The sequence below is a fragment of the Lissotriton vulgaris genome, chromosome 6, assembly GCF_964263255.1.
Source record: "Lissotriton vulgaris chromosome 6, aLisVul1.2, whole genome shotgun sequence".
NCBI lineage: Eukaryota > Metazoa > Chordata > Amphibia > Caudata > Salamandridae > Lissotriton > Lissotriton vulgaris.
The window spans coordinates 1,609,419,687-1,609,438,738 of NC_141694.1; the positions used below are offsets into that span (position 1 = coordinate 1,609,419,687).

General features: G+C 46.9%; 1 protein-coding gene across 1 annotated transcript in view; it reads right to left on the reverse strand.

Annotated features, from left to right (window-relative positions):
• The window catches only part of LOC147709200 (uncharacterized), a 92,256-nt gene extending 76,186 nt beyond the window's left edge, over window positions 1-16,070 (reverse strand). The window contains exon 1 of the mRNA XM_086925896.1: window positions 15,994-16,070. Within this exon, the coding sequence (XP_086782022.1) occupies window positions 15,994-16,070 (77 nt within the window). The remainder of the gene's footprint in view (window positions 1-15,993) is intronic.
• Between the last annotated feature and the right edge of the window lie 2,982 nt (window positions 16,071-19,052).

The following is a 19,052-nucleotide window of genomic DNA, read 5'->3' on the forward strand; positions in this document are numbered from 1 at the left end:
GTCGTTATGCGATACCTTTTGCAATGTCACTTTGTGATTGGACAGTTCGTGAATAATTGATGCTAGTCAGGAATGTGATTTTTGGCATAAAAGACGATGTCTCGCAATACGAAAATTGTGCAGTCTCTAGCGAACCACCAGTTTTGTGCTTCGTAGACTTCTGTTCCTGGTTGCAGCCAATAAATTTGATCTTTTACGTCACCGAGAAGTATCCGTGTCTCTGTATTCTGAGACAGGTGAACCCGAAGACATTGGGCATGCCCCTGGCGCCGCTGGGTTCTAAAACCCGGTTCTTCAGTTGGCGCCCAACGTGCGTCGACTTCAGCGGTACCGGTCCAAGCCTGAAGATTGTGAGGAGCTTCGAGAGAAAATTCTGGAGGAAGGCCTACCACTTCATCGACCCCTGTATGTCGTCGTGGTCTGAAAGTCTTTGCTGCGAGGTTCCCCACTTTCCGACGGCTACGAAGGACTGCTGCCCTGACTGTCGCCCTGTCTTGGACCCTTTGACGATTTGTAGAGCGAGACGATAGACAGGTCTTCTGGTGACGTGATCGATACTTCAGTTAAGTATGAGTGGAGCATCTCCCAGTCCTTCGTTTTTGGGTATCCCTTGGGATCTTTGATTTGGAACTTGCAAGCTCCAAAGCCAAGGGACTTGTGTATTCGCGAGACTATCGTATTCGATATTCCCTTGAAGTTTGAAGCTAGACTAGTGAGCGAAGATGCCTGGTCTTAGCAGACTTGGAAAGATATTTTGTTGTGGTTGTAATAGGGATTCCCGATTGGAGGATTTGTGTCCGGTACCTCCGATTGGAACTCCGACCTATGAGCTCTATTTGAAACATGGCGTGGGCCCCATCACTTATAATGAAGTATGGATTCTCTATACTAGGAAGGATGGTGTCCTAAAGTGGCCCCAAAATGGTAGTTATGACACGGAGATTTGAGATAATCTAGAAGTTAAACTCTTTAAGAAGAAAGCCCGGCCGGCGATGTTTGACTCTTTCCGCCTTTGGCGAAAGGAAGCTAAACAGAAAGAAATTAAATTAGCGAAGAGAAATAAAAGAGAAAAGGGTATCTCGATAATGCAGGCTGCTATACAGTTTAAAGATAACGAAGAAGAACAAGCGAGTGAGCAGTTGCACAGGCAACGTAAATTGGCGATTGATAAATGTTATCCAGCTTTGCCACCTCATTAGCAAGGTGCAACAAAGGACCTTGAGAAAGATCCTTTGATGTCACATTTGTTGAGTTCGCCACCCCCTTATGTGCAGAGTGCTACAGCACCTCCGCAACCTCCGGTTGCTTTGCCTCCTGTTATTGTACAGCCGCCAGCTCCTCTTCAGTTGGCTCCTATTCCTCTGGTGCAGCCTTCTCAAGGGCCGCCAACTTTGCTACCTGCTCCGTCTCCAATTCCTACAACTTTGTCTCCTGTACTTGCTACTTCTTCTGCTACTGCTACTGCTCCTACGTTGGTTTCCTCTCAGTCTGCTTTGTCTCCTGTCCTTTTGTCAACTTCTCCTTCGGTTCGACAAAGAATGACTGATACTGTTACTGGTCTTTTGTCTCCTTTCTTTGGGTCATTGAGTATGACCCCTGTTTCAGCGCGTAAACAATTGCGTAGCCAAATGCCTGGTCCCGAAGAGTGGGAGGTATTGGATAATTTAGCTCGTAAATGGGTTACTAATTCTTTAAGATATACTTTAGAGTCTGTTATGGATGTCTTCCGTCAATGGGAAGCACCGAAGCAGAGGTATGTTTTTGATAAGATGTGTACTTTCCTTCGTGAAGAATGGGAAGATGGTGATTTGGGACAGACTCCGTCTGAGTTGTTCCGTGTACAGTCTGAGTTTGCGAAGGGAACTATAGTGGGTCTCGACGTTGAGAGAGGATTTGCGACATTGTTGTCGTTTAGGAGCGAGTCTCCTTCTCAGCCGTTGTTTGAGCCTGATCCTTCAGTTAGGAGAAAAGCGCGACAATATCCAATGAGAGAGGTTCCTCCGGTATGGAAAGAAGCAGTTCAGGCCAATGCTCAGGCTGATATTGTAGCTGCACCGGCTCATTTTCAGCGTGTTTGGGTACATGTTCCATGAAAGCGAGCTGAAGTTTTGGCCCTTAAGCAGACTTTGCCTGATCCTCGTAAAAATCCTGCAGGGTACTATAAGGAATTATCACAGACTGCAGACTCATGTGTTATGAATTTAGCCGACATAGACATGTTGTTTGGAAATGTAGTTCCACAGCCTTTATGGGGATTGATACGTCATACGGATCATGCACAAGAGTTAGGTGATACATGGATTAATATTGGTGCCGCGGATGGCCGACAAGTTGGTGGTGCTAAACCTGAGCCTTTAGTTGCAGAACTCCCTGGTAGGATCATTACTTACAGGAAGACTTTGATGCCTGCTATGCGAGTAAACTGGGATAAATTGTCTGCATGTAAGCAGAAGCAAGACGAAAGTGTGTCTGATTTCTTCACTAGGTTTGAAGAGACGTTTATCGACCACAGTGGTCAGGACATGAGTACAGAAGGTGGTCAACGGTTGTTTGTCGATAAGTTTGTGCATAATTTGCTTCCTGAGTTGTGTACTAAGTTGAAGGATTCAGAGAGTTCTTGGGCTGTTTCTTCGTCGGCACAGATATTGGCTACTGCACAGTACTATGAGAATAGGGATAAGGATGAGAAAGATAGAGCCGACAAGAAGACTAAAGAGTTAAAGACGAAAGTTCTTTTGCAGCAAGCATATCCGCCTCGTAGTAATCAGCGAGATTATCAGCAACCTCAGCAGTATCAGAGAAACTCGCAAAGGTTCGAGTCTTCTCAACGGCGTTTTCCTGTAGGCCCTAATCAGTGTGCGTATTGTAAAGAAGAGGGTCATTTCAAAAATAGTTGTCCGGTTCTGTTGCAGCGCACGAATGGTGCTTCTGGTGTGAGAGGTCGAGGTGTTCAGCAAGCTCCTAGAGGTAGGGGACGTGGTGTGTTCCCCCAGAACGCGCGTTCCTTGCCTCCACAGAATTCGATGAATAGTTTTGATCAGCAGAATGCTGCGTCTAGTAGGACTACTCAGTACTATGCTGACGACTACCATGTCAAAGGTGAGAATATGGACGGTAATGATTGCTAGGACAGCCATAGACAAAGAGAGGGAGTTGTTTCAGTTCCAGTAGATCAGAGTGGACCTTATGTTGAAGTGAATACATCAGGTGTGTCAGAGCCTTTTCTGTTGGATACTGGTGCTGCAAAGAGTTCTATTATGCACTCTAAACTCCCTGGCGCACCTTTGTCTGGCTTGACGAATATTTCAGTAGGGTTTTCTGGCGCCCCAGTTAGTAATCCGATTTCTAGTCCTTTGTCTCTTTCTGTTGGACCTTGTGAATTTGAAGCACCCCTTATTCTGACAACAGGTTGTGGTGAGAATTTGTTGGGATTGGATTTGTTGAAAAGATTGTATGCGACGCTACATTGTTCTCCTACAGGAGTACAGCTTACATTAGGTAAGAGAGTGATCTTTCCGATGTATTTATCTAAAGATCGACTTCCGGCAAAATTGTCTTCTCTTCCTGATTCTCTTTGGGCTACTGGTCCTAATGATGTGGGTCTTTTGGAGATTCCACCGTATGTTGTGATGCTGAAAGCGAATGCTAGGTTGCCACATATTCCCCAATATCGGATTTCTAGTGATGGTGAAAGAGCGCTTTTAGCGATCATCTATGATCTGATTGAGAAAGGTGTGATTGAAGAGACGAGAGGTAATGTGTGCAATAGTTTTGCTTGTTATGAAACGTACTGATTCTTCACAACCGCCTGTATATATGTTTGCGATCGATCTTCGCGAGGTGAATAAGATTGTAGTTCCGCAATTTCCAGTTGTGCCAGATATCACTGCTTTACTGACTATGATTTCAGCTTCTGCTACCTGGTTTTCGGTGATTAATTTGAAGAATGCTTTCTTCAGCATCCCAATTGCCGAGGAGAGTAGAGATATTTTTGGCTTCTCTTTAGGAGGACAAAGTTTTCGGTTCAAGCGCGCTCCTCAAGGCTATTGTGAGAGTCCATCCATCTATAGTCAAGCTTTGAAAACACAGCTTGATACCATTGTCTTACCTGATGGTGCTGCTCTTATTCAGTATGTCGAAGATTTGTTAGTTGCTGCTGATAATGAAGAGATTTGTAAGGAGGCTACGTTGTTGTTGTTGCGTCATTTGTCTGACTTCCATCATAAAGTGTCTCTTTCAAAGTTGCAGTATTGTCGACAAGAAGTGACCTACTTAGGTCATCTCTTATCGAAGGAGGGAAGAAGATTGACCCTAGAACGAATTCAAGTGATTGCGAAAATGAGTGTGCCAAGTACACAGAGAGAAGTGCGTGCTTTCTTGGGTATTACGTCTTATTGTAGACAGTGGATTCCGAATTTTTCGCTTCTTGCAAAACCTTTGTTAGCTCTTACTGTTGAGGATACTCCGAATCCTATTCCTTGGACTGACGAATGCCAGAAGAGTTTTTCAGAATTACGTGATGCTTTGTGTTTGGTTCCTGTGTTGGGTACACCCGACTACAGTAAGCCTTTTACACTCTATGTCCACGAGAGAGAGGGATGTGCATTGTCAGGTTTGACACAGCAGTTTGGCGATAAGTAACATCCATGTGCGTATTTCTTGTCGACTTTGGATCCGGTAGCTAGAGCGTTGCCGAGTTGTTTGAGAGCTACAGCGGCTGTCTCTATTCAACAGTCTACTGGTTTGGTAATGGAACGTTGATTGTAATGGTTCCACATGCAGTGGATAGCTTGTTGAATAGGACCAAGACACAGCACTTAACTAGTGCTCGATTGTCAGGTTACGAGTTGACACTCTTAGCAAGTCATGTGCATATAAAGAGATGCAATACGTTGAATCCAGCTACGTTGTTGCCGATTTCAGTAGAGACAGATGTTTCTGAACAGCATGATTGCTTTCTTAGGACAGAGGAGGAAACGAAAGGTAAAATAGACCTTAGGGACACTCCTCTTGCAAAGTGTGATGGTACCTTATGGGTAGATGGTTCGTGCTTCAAGCTTCCGAATGGTGATACGACTGCGGCATATGCTGTTACGACTTTGCATACGATTGTTGAAGCTGCACGTATCCCACATAATTCAGCTCAAGCAGCAGAGTTGATTGAATTGACAAAAGCGTGTGTGTTGTCGAAAGGGAAATGAGTGACTGTGTATACCGATAGCCAGTATGCGTTTGGTGTGGCTCATAGTTTTGGTCGTTTGTGGAAGGAACGTGGGTTCCTCACGTCTCATGGAACGAAGATTCAGCATGGTCAGTTGGTGAATGAACTTCTTGAGTCACTTACTTTGCCGTTGCAAGTTGCGATCGTGAAATGCAGTGCACATAAGAAGGTTACCGTTGATGTTGGTCGTGGTAATGCGTTTGCGGATGAAGTTGCGAAATAAACGGCGAGAGATGTGATGAGTCAAATGTATGTTGCGGGTCCGGCGAGATGGGTTCTAGATAGAAGTATGTGTGAAGATACGATAGAGAGTGTGAAGTCAATTCAGGCTGAAGCTACAGAGATAGAGTTAAGCGTATGGAGAGAAAGTAAGGGTAAATTGGACTCGAATGGTTGTTGGGTTGAGTTGTCAGAGCATCAGCGATGGTTGTTACCCGATGCGTACGTGCTTGCAGTAGTTACGATGGCACATGGAATGGCTCATATCAGTGCGAAAGGGATTTGTAAGTTGTTGGCTCCAGTATGGCAAAATGCTGGAATTCCTAAGTGTGCAGAGAATCTGGTTAAGAATTGTATGGTTTGTCTGATGTACAATCCTGGTAAGGGAACTCCAACTCCAGCTGGTCATTTCGCACCTCCGACGTATCTGTTTGAGGCTTTGCAACTAGATTTCATCCACATGGAGAGGTGCAACAACTTGAAATACGTACTCGTGGTTGTTTGTGCCTTTTCGAGATGGGTAGAAGCATATCCCCTGAAAGATAATACTGCTTTGTCCACAGCTAAAGCCCTTGTTAAGGAATTTTTCCCTAGGTTTGGTTTGCCAAGAATGGTCTGGAGTGACAATGGGAGTGAATTTGTGAGTCAAGTGATGAAGAGAGTATGTGATGGTTTGGGAATCCGACAGAAGTTCCATGCTGCAAATCACCCCCAATCTGCAGGTCTGGTAGAATGCTATCATGGCACCCTTAAATTGAAGTTGGCCAAGATTCAGGCGAGCTCTAGTCTGCAATGGCCCAATGCTTTGCCATTAACGCTTTTGTCAACTAGGATGACTGTACATTCTCGAGTGAGACTTAGTCCATATGAGATAGTCTTTGGTCGCCCGGCAAACATATGGGAAGTGCAATGGCCGACCAAATTCAGTGAGATTGAACACCCTGTATTGCTTGACTATCTGTATGAATTGACGGCTAAATTGCGTGTCTTACACCAACAGGTTCATGATACATTGCCTCAGGCTTCTGAAGATCCGGGACACGCCATCGATCCTGGTTCCTGAGTCCTGGTCAATAATTTTCAGCGGACAAAGAACGATCAGCCCGGCTGGACCGGACCCTACTTGGTGCCATTATCCACGCGATCTGCAGTACGAGTGCACGGGAAAAAGAACTGGATCCACGGCGTACATTGTAAGAGAGCTCTTTTGCCTCTGCCGTACGACCGGCTGGTCCAGGAGGATATTCCTGATTCAGAAACTGATACCGTGCCTTGTTTTCTGCCTTTTAGCGATGCACGTTTAATTGGGACGAATTCTGAGTGTGAAAGCGACGATCTTCTGCAAGAAGCTGTGCCACCATCAGTTCGATTGGACACCACTGAACCTGAACTTTTATTTCGTGATCAGACATTGCCTGGTAAAGGCCGTTATAATTTGCGACCAAGAGTCGTGGGACTAATAAAGTGAAATTCTTTTCTTTGCTATTTTTGAAATTAAGTTCTCCCATCTGAGAAACTGTTTTGACCGATTTTTGTTTTTCCAACTGCCATCCGGGTTCAGCTGTAGGGTCGCGGTATAAAGACTTAGAGCGTACTGCCGTGTAGACACAAGGTCTACGGTTCTGGTTTGTTCTAGGGCGTTCCCTAGGACATTCAGAGGTATACTGAGTAAATCCAACCAACTGCCGCGAACAGCACGGTTAGAGGATGAGTTTTTCGAGATGGAGAGACCTGTTGAAAGAATGAGCTTTAAGAGAAAAATGTGCAAAATTATGAGTAGAAAATGTTTCTTGATATTATGTCTTTTTATGCTACTTAGTCTGATGGGATATATTATATTCTCTTTCCAAGTGAAGTTTGCCACCACTACACAACCTATGCCTTCTCCTACTGTTTCTTCGCATTCTTTTCACCCTCTGCCCGAACATGAGTCCATTAGAAGATTGGAATTCGTTAATAACTCTTTTGTTCAGCTTCTGCACCAACACCAACTAGTAGTGAACACGACTAATTGCTGGGTGTGTGGTCTTATGCCTCATACTACTGATACAGCGCCAGGACACCGACTGGTATTTGTGCGCTCTATAAGTGTTATAAATAAATAAATAAATAAATAGTAAATAAATAAAGGTATTTCTTACCTGGTCTGCCATTCAGCTACAATGGTTCTGTGTGGGCATACAGAACGATGTTCATCTATGCTCGTGAAGTCTACCCCCTACGTTCTGTGAAAGACAATCCAAAGAATAGTGCTCTAGTTAAGGGTATAGTAGACATGATTAGAGGAGTGAGCTCCTATGAGACTATCCCGAGAGATGAGACACTAGCGTATATTGGATGGAACGTGACTGGATATGGAGTTAGTCTGAATGGAAACCAGTGAGCGAAAGATCCTCTCCGATTTGGATTGTACCCCATCAGGGTCATTACTGTCTGCAAGGTAATGGCAAGAATCCGAGAGCTCAGTTCGAGAAGAGTGCTTGCACTGAGACGTATGTTTTTGCGTCCCAGACTTCCCCATCGTTTTTAGCAGCTAAGGGTACCTATTTTGTCTGTTACAATAGAGCGTACACATGGTTGCCCCCTGATTTCTCGGGCACATGTTTTGTCTCGTTCCTGTTGCTTCCTACTTATACAGCTGCGGCAGATTACCACAAGACGAGAGTTGTTAGAGGTATCTTCAGTAAGGAAGATACTGCAGGACAAGAATTAGGAGATTTCTTGAAGGGTTTTCTGCGGTTTTGAGGACCTATGGCTAACAGCAGGAACATCCGACAACTGACGAGAGTGGTTGAGTCCACCATAGATGAAACTGCCTGTGCCCTTAGTAACTTGACTGCTGAGCTCCAGTCGGATCGTCTTATGACTCTTCAGAACAGAGGTGCATTAGATGTCATACTTGCAGATAGAGGAGGGGTATGTAAATTGATTCAATCGAGCTGCTGCGTTTTCATTCCAGACAACGCTCCGACAGTGTACCAAGCCATTTCCAAGCTACATAAGATCTCCGAGTCTGTACATGTGGACAAAGGAGATTGGTCGTTAATGGGATGGTTTTGGGGATTGTTATCCACCTGGGGATAGAAGATTCTGATGATCATTGGGATGGTTTTAGCTATCCTTTTCCTGTTCTGTCTTTGCGTACAGTGTACTCCTGGTATATGTGGCCTTTGTGCTACTTCGTGTGCGAGGAGACCTGTCCAGAGAAAGCTACTAAGTACTAGGATGATGATGATCTGATGAATATAGACCTGGATTCCGACTGACATGAGTTTGGGTTTATTGCCTATGTAAGACCAAAAGGAGGGTCTGAGGTTCCGTGATTCTGAACCCGTTCCATAAAGGTCCTCGTATCGTGACGATTTTGGTAACAGCGAACCGCAAATAACGAGTGCAGTATGTACGAGTGCTTTCGTCATGTTCAATTGATGGATACACTGTGTATTGATGGATTTCGTTCTGAACCTTCGGGTTCCATTTTGTGTACGGCAGCCATTTTGTGGTTGCCCTCACATAGGCCGATGACTACGGCCGAGCGAGTCTCTGGGACACGTACACCTTTAGTTGACTTTTAGATGACCTGAGCGAACTGACTCCATTGCCCAAAGCTAACCTTGTTGAGCCAGTTCCTTGTTCGGCAGCTGGTCAAGATAGAGATCAAAGAGCAGGACATTGCTGAGTTTATGGTATATGCACACACCCTTCTATCTTACTTCTCATCTGTTTCTCTTCCTTCTTTTATGGCCTATTTATGGTTTGGGTTGTGGTCCTTTTATTATTATTATTATTATTATTATTGAATTTTGTACCGCGCACGGTTACCCTGGGGCATCCCAGTGCTTAAAGAAACCAAGAGCAGGCTACTAATAGAGAACAGAGGAGCTATAATTATTCTGGAAAAAGATACGTTTTCAGATGTTTCCGGAATCTGAGAAGGTTTGATTCGGAGCGCAGTGAGAGTGGGAGGGAGTTCCAGGCGCGAGCTGTATGGAAAGAAAAGCTCCTGCCACCTGAACGGGCTCTCCTGATTCTCTTTGTCTGAAGGATATGTTTGTATCAGAGCGTAAGGCTCTTGTGGGCTTATAGGGCCGAATCATGTCCTTTCCCCTGCAAGCTCTTGTGGGCGATGCACAGGGCCTTAAAGGTAACTCTCTCTCTGACAGGGAGCCAATGGAGGGCTTTTAAAGCAGGCCTGGCTGACTGCCTAGCCGGAACGTTCCGCAGCAGCCTTGCTGCTGCGTTCTGCACTTGTTGCAGGATCTTAAACGTTGACTCTGGCGCTCCGAGAAAGAGCGCATTGCTGTAGTCCAGGCGTGAGATGATTAAGCCTTGGACTAACAGCTTCCGGGAGAGTTCTGGCAGCAGGGGGAGAACCTTACGGGCCGACCGGAGCATTCCATAGCACACGCCCGCGGTCTTCTTGGCGTGTGTCCTAAAGGACAAATCGGCTCCAGCCAGACCCCCAGGCTCTTAATCTCCTTTTTTGGGTCGGGCGGGGTGCCCATGCAGTTGGGCCAGCTGCTTGGCGAGAGGGTAAAACTTGACTGGCCCAAGATCATCAGCTCAGTTTTTGATCCGTTCAATTTGAGCGATGACCTGGACATCCAATCAAACACCTCTCCCAAGCATGTATGGAGCGTCTCAGGCTGTTTCTCCAGCTGTGTAAGACTCACCACTAGCTGGATGTCATCCGCATAGCTTATGGTCTTAAAGCCATGGGTTTGTCCGGCCTGTCCGAGCGAGAATGTTGGGTTTTCTCTTATAATTGATGGTGGGCTGGACAACTGAAAAGTGGGCTTGTCGTTATGCGATACCTTTTGCAATGTCACTTTGTGATTGGTCAGTTCGTAAATAATTGATGCTAGTCAGGAATGTGATTTTTGGCATAAAAGACGATGTCTCACAATACGAAAATTGTGCAGTCTCTTGCGAACCACCCGTGTTGTGCTTCGTAGACTTCTGTTCCTGGTTGCAGCCAATAAATTTGATCTTTGACGTCACCGAGAAGTATCCCGTGTCTCTGTATTCTAAGACAGGTGAACCCGAAGACATTGGGCGTGCCCCTGGCGCCGCTGGGTTCTAAAACCCGGTTCTTCACCCTCTACTCACATACTGCATTTCAAAGCACAATAATTAAAATAAATATTCTAAACTTCATTTGTGTCTCATGATTATCTTATTGTTAACAAGTACGAGTGAGAGAGCAAAAGGTTGTTTCCAGTTACCGCGATCTGTGACAGGGCAGAGAGATATGTGCTATGGGGTGCCAATTCACTTGTTTCTCTGGTAAGGCTAGGAGGGCAAATGAGACACTATAGCTAGTCGGACTCAGATTCATAGATACTGAGGTGGTATGGTGACTCAGTCCCTACCTACTGATGTTCTATTGTTCCAAGCATAGTTCTGTTCCAAAGCAGAGTCCCTGCAACATGGCGCCGTCAACGTTTGATCTGGTATGTACTTGCGGGTAACCTGAGTAGTGCTTGTCCACAATACCATAGCACCTATTCCTGGAGACGTCCGTGGTGCTAGGGATTTCACCTCCACAGTTATTAGGCAGCACCTAGTTCTGATGGTTTTTCAAGCTTGAATATTAAAAGGTTTATGCACTTTGATAGTACTACGCTTTGAATACCTTTTCGGTGCGCTATGGCTCAACCCGTAGCTTTTGCCATTAATTGCCGCCTAGCGGTAACTCAGCATTTAAGGCAACACAGATTTCCTAATGCAGGGGCTGCTGTAATTTTTGTAATTGCTGTTAACGCAGCGTTCCGCTTTGAAGTCTTTTATAATTGAGTCACTTTCCCGGCTGTTCACGTTAATGATAATACTTTCCATGAATACACAATACCACAAGTTCTTGCTGCATATCACCCATATACTCTTACTGACATTCCTACTACCTTCTGGGAACACTAGACTTCATTTAATGGTGCCCTTACCCTCATGCTTGGCACTGTCTGAATGGGTCCTACAAGTATTAAAATGGGCCACTTGGTTGGCACTACCGGTCTATACCCTGTATTCAAATTTAGGTAATATCAATTTACTACAGACTCAAGCTTTATATAATGTTCTTATTTTCTTATATAGACGCATGACCCAATTTACTGCACGTGCCTTGCTGGCTAGACCAGCTAGGGTTGCCTTGCAAGGACAACCTCAAGTGCCCGCCGGTCATGTTATCAGTTCCGTAATTGCTAATTTAGTAATAGGCAAACGGCCCATAAAATGTAAAGAAATACCCTTCTGGACTGCCCAAAAAAATAGATCAACTTAAAGCTATGTTTCCCCTTACGGGACCAAAGACAAGCACTGAATTTAGACTATGTGCTTACCCAATGACCTGGTTCTCCCTTTTGCCGACAGAAATACCTGGGGACCGTTTTTTGGCACAGTCTACACTCTTTGTCATGGCACTCCCTCGATGGCCATTCCTCTGAATGTCCTCAAACAGATACAGAATGAGCATGGGGCAGGTCCTGCCCTCGATCTGGAGATAAAATCTGTAGAAAATGTTCCCTTTGTCTCCAAAATTAATCTTTCTAATGTTAAAAGTGAAGCAGCATCTTTGGGAATATGCCAGCAATTGTTGTGGTGGCAGTAGCCGACCACAACAACGAGTTGCAGGTCATTCTTGCTAATGTATATGAATCTTTAGGACTTAATAGTTTGGGAAGCAGACCATCAGTACCACTGCTTGGCAATCCTAGCTCTGACAAGGAAGCCAGGCCTACCTGTGAGTTTCCTAAGAAACCACACAACAAATCTAAACAACAGCCAAAACCTAGACAACACAGAGGCACTCTGCCACCAGAATCCTCTGAGAGGCAGTACGATTTTCGTGTTCGCACAAAAATTAAAACTCCTGACAGGTATCAGATTCCTGATCCCCATTCTCCTGATTCCTTTCAGGACTCATCTGACCAACAGTATGAAAGACCAGAGTGATATGATCACAGACAAGGAGAGTACATGCAACTGAAATGGGAAACACAATGCTCGTCTGAAGTGAAGATAAAGAATGAGGATATACTTCCTCCTTATAAAGTCTCTTTTAAAAACAAGAAAGTTGCAGCATTAACAGCTAATGCCACAGACAGTGAGAACCCTACTTCTCAACAGGTTTTGGGTGCTGACTCTCTTTGACAGTGCGGCAGAGGTCACCATAGTACGCTGGAGTCTCCATCAATTACTGGTAGCAAAGGCCACTGAAACATTTATTACAGTTGAAACTGCAGACACCTCCGTAGCTCCCCCGGACAGACTATATCTTTTGGATATTCAAATTGAAGTTGATTTTAAATGCACCATTAAAGCAATCTTCTAAGAAAATTTAAGTACATTGTATGATATTCTCTTGGCAGAGATCAACTGCCCCCACCTTTTGTTCCTGCATGCCCCTGGGGAGAGGATGTCATTTTCGCTTCTTTTTCACACCTTGTGCTGCATAAGGTCAAACAAGCTTAAGCTTCCGAATGGAACCCTGCTTTGGCCCCTGTACTTTATCGTAACCATACAGGTTGGGATAAGGATTCTCCTTACCACATTATTCCTATAGGTCTCATCAAATGAGAGGCTAAGGCACCCATTAAGGAAATTCTTTCGCAACTAGAGTACCAGGGGGTACTTGAACCCTGTGTATCTCAAATGAATAATACTCTTTTTCCTGTTTTGAAAACGTATCATTCAAATCGCATTGTTTCGGATTACCGACATTTAAATATTGATACACAGGCTTTTGCAGTACAAAATACACATGGTACGGCACTCATTAATAATGTGGTCCGCAAAAAAATAGAAAACTACCTTGGACATTTCCAATGTTTTTTTCAGTCACAATTTAGCCCTAGAGAGCCACAAATCGGCTAGATTTGGCACCCGTGGTTTTCAGAGGCGATACACCTGACTTCCTAAGGGCTACAAGAACAGCCCAGGAGTCTTACCGACACAAGTTCTGTCTTTATGACATCCACCCTGATGCTCTGTCCTATAGGGATGATATCTACTTAACGGATGACAAATTAAACTAACATTTGGCTAGAGTAGAACGCCCAATACCTCTAAGCATGGGCGAATTTTGCGAATTCGCGATCCGCGAATTTGCGGATTTGTGAATTTGCGATCCGCAAAATTCGCAAACTTGTGCGAATTTGTGGATTTTTTTATTTTTGCGTGTTCGCGGGGCGCTTGGCGTGTTCGCGGAGCGCTTTGCGTGTTCGTGGGGTTTTTTTTTGTGCGAGACCGCGATGCGCCCTCTGGTTCATCACTGCCACCCTCTCGTTTTTGTGCCATTCTGCCCCCTGCCCCACTCGTTGTTGTGCCCTTCTGCCCTCTGCCCCACTCATTGTTGTGTCCTTCTGCCCTCTACCCCACTTGTTGCTGTGCCCTTCTGCCCTCTGCCCCACTCTGTGACCTTCTGCCCTCTGCCCCACTCCTGTTTTATTTTAGAATGGCGCCAGCAAGCTGCCAGCGCCATTCTAAAATAGTTACTAAGTTATCTTCATCAGGAAGCACTAATAGATAAAATAAAGCAGGTGGTCGAAGCTAACTTAGTAACTATTTTAGAATGGTGCTGGCAGCTTGCTGGAGCCGTTCTAAAATAGTTACAAGCATGAAGCTTGAACTTTTGCCCCCCGGATCTGTTCCGCTCGCGGATTCGCGGATTTTTGGCAAATTCGCGGGAGTTCGCGGATCGCGAATTTGCTGAAAATCCGCAAAATCCACGAGCGGAACGGATTTTGCACCCATGCTTAAATACCTTGATTTGCAGACCTTGGTTCAAGTTTAACTTCAATACATTTTACATTGGCTTTGTCATTGTCCTTTTCCTGGGCTATGAACTCACCAATGAGGGAAAAAGTGTTGCCCCTCATTTTCTAGAAAAGCATGCTCAATTGCAGCCTAGGAGTACACTTAAAAAATTGCAGTATCTGCTGGGATTTTTGAATTTTGGCAGGACGTACATACATGATAATGCACAACGTGTTAAACTTAATACACCCTGATTTTTCTGCTTCATGCTTGATGTCTGAACATACTGAAACACTCAGTTCTGTAGTAGGGGATCTCTGTGTATAGTCATAATCTAGTGAATAGTCCCACCCATGTGCGTGGACCCCGGAGCAATCAAAAATAATCTCTTAAACTGTCTTCTGTGCAATCCTGCTTAGACACTTAAGAGAAAATCAAAGACAATAATGCAGCCTATACCTGCAAGGCTACACTGTCCAGTACTTCAACTAGAAATGCAAAGGACATTCCACCAATATCACATTTAACACAGTCTGCTAAGTTTCACCCATAGAGAAACTTCCCCTTCACAAAATCCTTGGAATGATAGAGAGGAAGGGATCGACAGACAAGTCCCCATAGGCTGCCATTATATGTCTGGAAAACGGATACCGTGCCTTTAAGGAACTCTCCAGAAACCCTTGGTATCCCATGTTGCACAGCAAACTCCTTTTACTTTCAGTTCTTTATTCCGGCTTCTGCTAGGAGAACCCTGGAGCATTGAGCTCTCCCTTTTGGGGTGTTTTTCTCAATTTGTTGGCACTTTTAAAGTCTTTGGAGTGTTTCACTCGACGTCCTACAGCTTCTTCTTCCTTTTGCTGAAGGTTTTTGGCCAGTTTTGCCACTCTTTTGTCGAATATGCCTGCCTTGTTCGACAAGTGTCCTGAGTATGCCAGGAAGAAGGCAAAATCAGACCCTCACAGGGTGTGTATCCTCTGTCTCCCTTCTTCTCATGTCCCTGAAGACTGTGAGGCCTGCAGGTCCTTCTCCAAGAGGACCCTTAGGGACAGAGAGAAGATTAGGCTCCAGGGCATGGAGCTACGAAGACATCAGGAACAAGGTGGGTCTGGGCATGGAGGGACTTCTTCCTCTGCCCGTGCTTCAGCCTGTTGGGGGCTCCCCAGTGAAGACAAGGCCAGAAAATGGCACAGATCTCCGTCGACAGCCTCGACGTCGGCGTCGAGAGGGATGACCACCATCTGCTCCCCGTCTCCCCAGGGCTCTGGGTCAAAGCGACGTCACCTTTTGACGTCGAGGGGGCTGACGTTAAGACCTCGGACGAGGTTGACGTTGAAGACTTCATCGACGTCGAGACACCATCGACGTCAAGATGGGTCCAGGAGGCACCGGCGCTCGCCGTCGAGGCGACACCGACGTTCGCCATCGAGGTCGACTCGACATTCGACATCGAGGAGAAGAGAGTCGACGTCAAGGGACATTTCGACTTCGAGACGTTCGTCGTTGAAGAAGAGGTCAACGTCGAGGAGGGAGAAGTCAACGTCAAGGAGGCGATCTAGGACCAGGACTGTGTCCCATGGCTCAGTAGTCAGCCAATCTTCTACTTCCACGAGCCAACGTTCGTGGCGGGACCCGTATGAAAGGAGAACGGCCTCAAGAACATCCTCATCAAGGCCTGCGAAGAAGAAGAGGTGAGTGGTTCGGTCTTCAGACTCTGCATATTTCCAGACCTATTCGCCTTCTGGGCCCAGGTCTCCTACGCCTCCTCCGTTGCCGAAGGATACTCCTCCTTGCAAACCTACTCCACCTCCACCTCATCGTCCTCCGCTACCTCCGCCACGTCCTCCTCCAAGGTCTGTGTCTTTGCCACATCTTCCATCACCGCCTACTGGGCCTTCACAGCCTAGGCCTCCGTTTTGGCCTCCCCAACTTCCAATGGGGGAGCTGCCTCCCGTGCGGCCAGTGGATTGCCCTAGGCCTCGGAGGTCGAGGTCACGGTCCAGATGGAGGGACCGGTCAAGAAGTGACCACCGCTCTTCCACAAGATCCCGTCGCCGTCGGGACAGGTCAAGGTCACGTCATACCTGTCATATGGATTCTTCCAGTGCCCGGGAATACTCCCCCACCTTATCAGATTCACCACGTACGAGAGTGTCCCCAGTGGATGATATTGTCTCATTTCAAAAGGTGTTGATGAGAGGGGCGGCGAAGCTGGGGATTTTGCTAACGGTGCCCACACCTTCGACATCAGTGATTTTCGAGACCCTGCACAAGCGACAGTTGTCTCGCCCCATGGTGCCAGGGCTCAAGGAACCGGCGATGGAGCTCTTATTGACTCCTGCATCAACAAAGTCTGCCCCTTCCCGGCTACAGAAAAAATACAGGGCCCCAGACTCAAATCCGGCGTTCTTGAGATCAGACCCGGTGCCGGATTCAGTGATATTCACTGCGGCTAGAAAACAGCACGCTACTGCCCCGTCGTCTATGGCGCCTCCGGATAAGGAGAACCGTTTGATGGATTCGGCGGGTAGGAAAGTCTGCGGTACGGCCGCTACGTTCATGAAGGCCACCAGCGCCGCGGCTCTGCTGGGTCGTTATGACCGGTCGTTATGGGAGTTCCTGCAGCAGTTTCTGGAACATCTTCCTAGGGACAGGAGGGGGACTTCCAGGAAATCATCAACGAGGGCATGATGGGTTCCAACCAGGTGATCAGCTCGGCTGCAGATTCCTCTCACCTGACAGCTCATGGATACTGCCACAGAATTAATTAATGCCTGGTTGCGCCTGACTTCACTAAAACCGGAGGCGCAGCAGAGAGTCGCCAACATGCCGTTCTCTGGTGCTACGCTCTTTGGAAAGCATGTGGACGAGGAGATGGCCCGCATGAAGGCTGAGGCTGAAACCCTGATGACCGTCGGGTTGGAAAAGCCGAAAGATCAGAAGAAGGCCTTCCGTCCCTTCCAGAGATGTTTCGGTGCCCAGGGAAGAGGGCAAGGTCGCCAAGCTGGGCAGCAGCAACAACAGCAGCTGCAGTACCAGCAGCGACCATTCCAGAAGTGCCAGAGGGGTAGAGGCGGCCAGCAGTCCTTCTCAATGCCTAAAGGCCCGGCCGGGTCTAGGCCCTGAGGTGCTACTTCCCCCTCTTCCGTTACCCGCTCCGATGGGGAGAAGCATACAAATTCACTTGGCAGTTTGGAGAAAAATTACTCAGGACAAGTGGGTGCTGAATATTGTTTGCAATGGATACAATCTTTGTTTCGTCAGCCCCCCTCCAGTGATTCCACTCGCAGTTCCAACTGCACGAGCTATAAGTGGAGGCAGATACAGAAGACGTCCCTCTGTCTCAAAGGGGAAAGGGTCTTTACTCACGGTTCTTTCTGGTATGCAAGAAAGACAAGAACGAGTTCAGGCCCATTCTGGAATTGCGACAAGCAACCAAATGGATTTGCAGAGAAAAGTTCTGCATGCTGTCTTTGCACCAGATTTATCCTCAGCTGCAGAGGGGAGACTGGCTTTGCGCAATAGATCTGCAAGATGCGTACTTCCATGTGCCCATTGCACAGAAACACCGGAAGTTCCTACTGTTCCTGGTCGGCACCAATCACTATCAATACTCCGTACTACCGTTTGGACTGAAGTCTGTTCCCAGGACTTTCTCGAAGTGCATGGCGGTGGTGGCAGCGCACCTGAGAACAAGGTGTTTGTCTATCCGTACCTGGACGACTGGCCGATCAAAGCCTCCACCTTCCAGGAAGCGCAATTGCACTTCAACAGGACGGCCGTTCTGCTGAACCAACTGGGTTTGCGCATAAACATGTCCAAATCTGTTCCGACTCCTGTCCAGTGCCTACAGTACTTGGGAGCCTCCATCGATACTCTTTCAGCAAGTGTGTCTCCTTCGAAGGAGAGACGCTTATCGATCCTTCGGAAGGCTCAGGCTCTCATGGCTGTTCCATCTACGACAGTGAGGATGGTGTCTTCTCTACTGGGGACGATGGCCTCTTGCATCTTCCTCACGCCACATGCACGGCTACACATGAGGCCGCTGCAGGAATGTCTGGAGGACCAGTGAGACCAGAAGCGGGGTAGCTGGGACGACAGGATCAGGCTGTCCCTTCACGCCATACAGTCCCTGAAATGGTGGTGTTCAGCGGAAAATCTCCTCAAGGGGGTTCAATTCCACAAGGACATTCTGAGTCAGACTATCATCACGGATGCTTCTCTCCTCGGCTGGGGAGCGCATTCAGACCAGCTACAGATTCAGGGAACGTGGTCCCCAGCGGAATCCACGTACCACATCAATTTCCTGGAACTCAGAGTGGTTCACTTGGCACTGAAGGCCTTTCATCCATCCTTCCAGACCAACTCCTTGCTTGTGAAGAGGGACAATACGACAACGATGTATTACCTCAACAAGTAGGGGGGCTCGAGATCGCGCACCCTGTCATTGGAAGCGCAGGTGATCTAGCATTGGCTGCTAGCCAGAGGACTGACGATAACGGCCACCCATCTGCCAGGTGTGCAGAATGCTCAGGCGGATGCTCTCAGCAGGCTCGTGCAAGAAAACCACGAGTGGGTTCTGAACAACGAGGTTCTAGAAAGCATCTTCCAGAGGTGGGGCACTCCAGACTCGCCACTGCCGAAAACAGAAAATGCCGAGACTTCACCTCCAGGTATTACCAACCGGGGACTCTGGGGAATTCACTATGGATCAGCTGGTCGAACAGCTTTCTGTACGCTTTTCCACCCATTCCCCTAATTCCGGCGGTGCTCATCAAGCTGTCCCAGTCCAGAGCACAGATGATCCTCATTGCTCTGGAGTGGCCCCGACAGTGGTGGTTCACGGATCTGCTCCACCGGT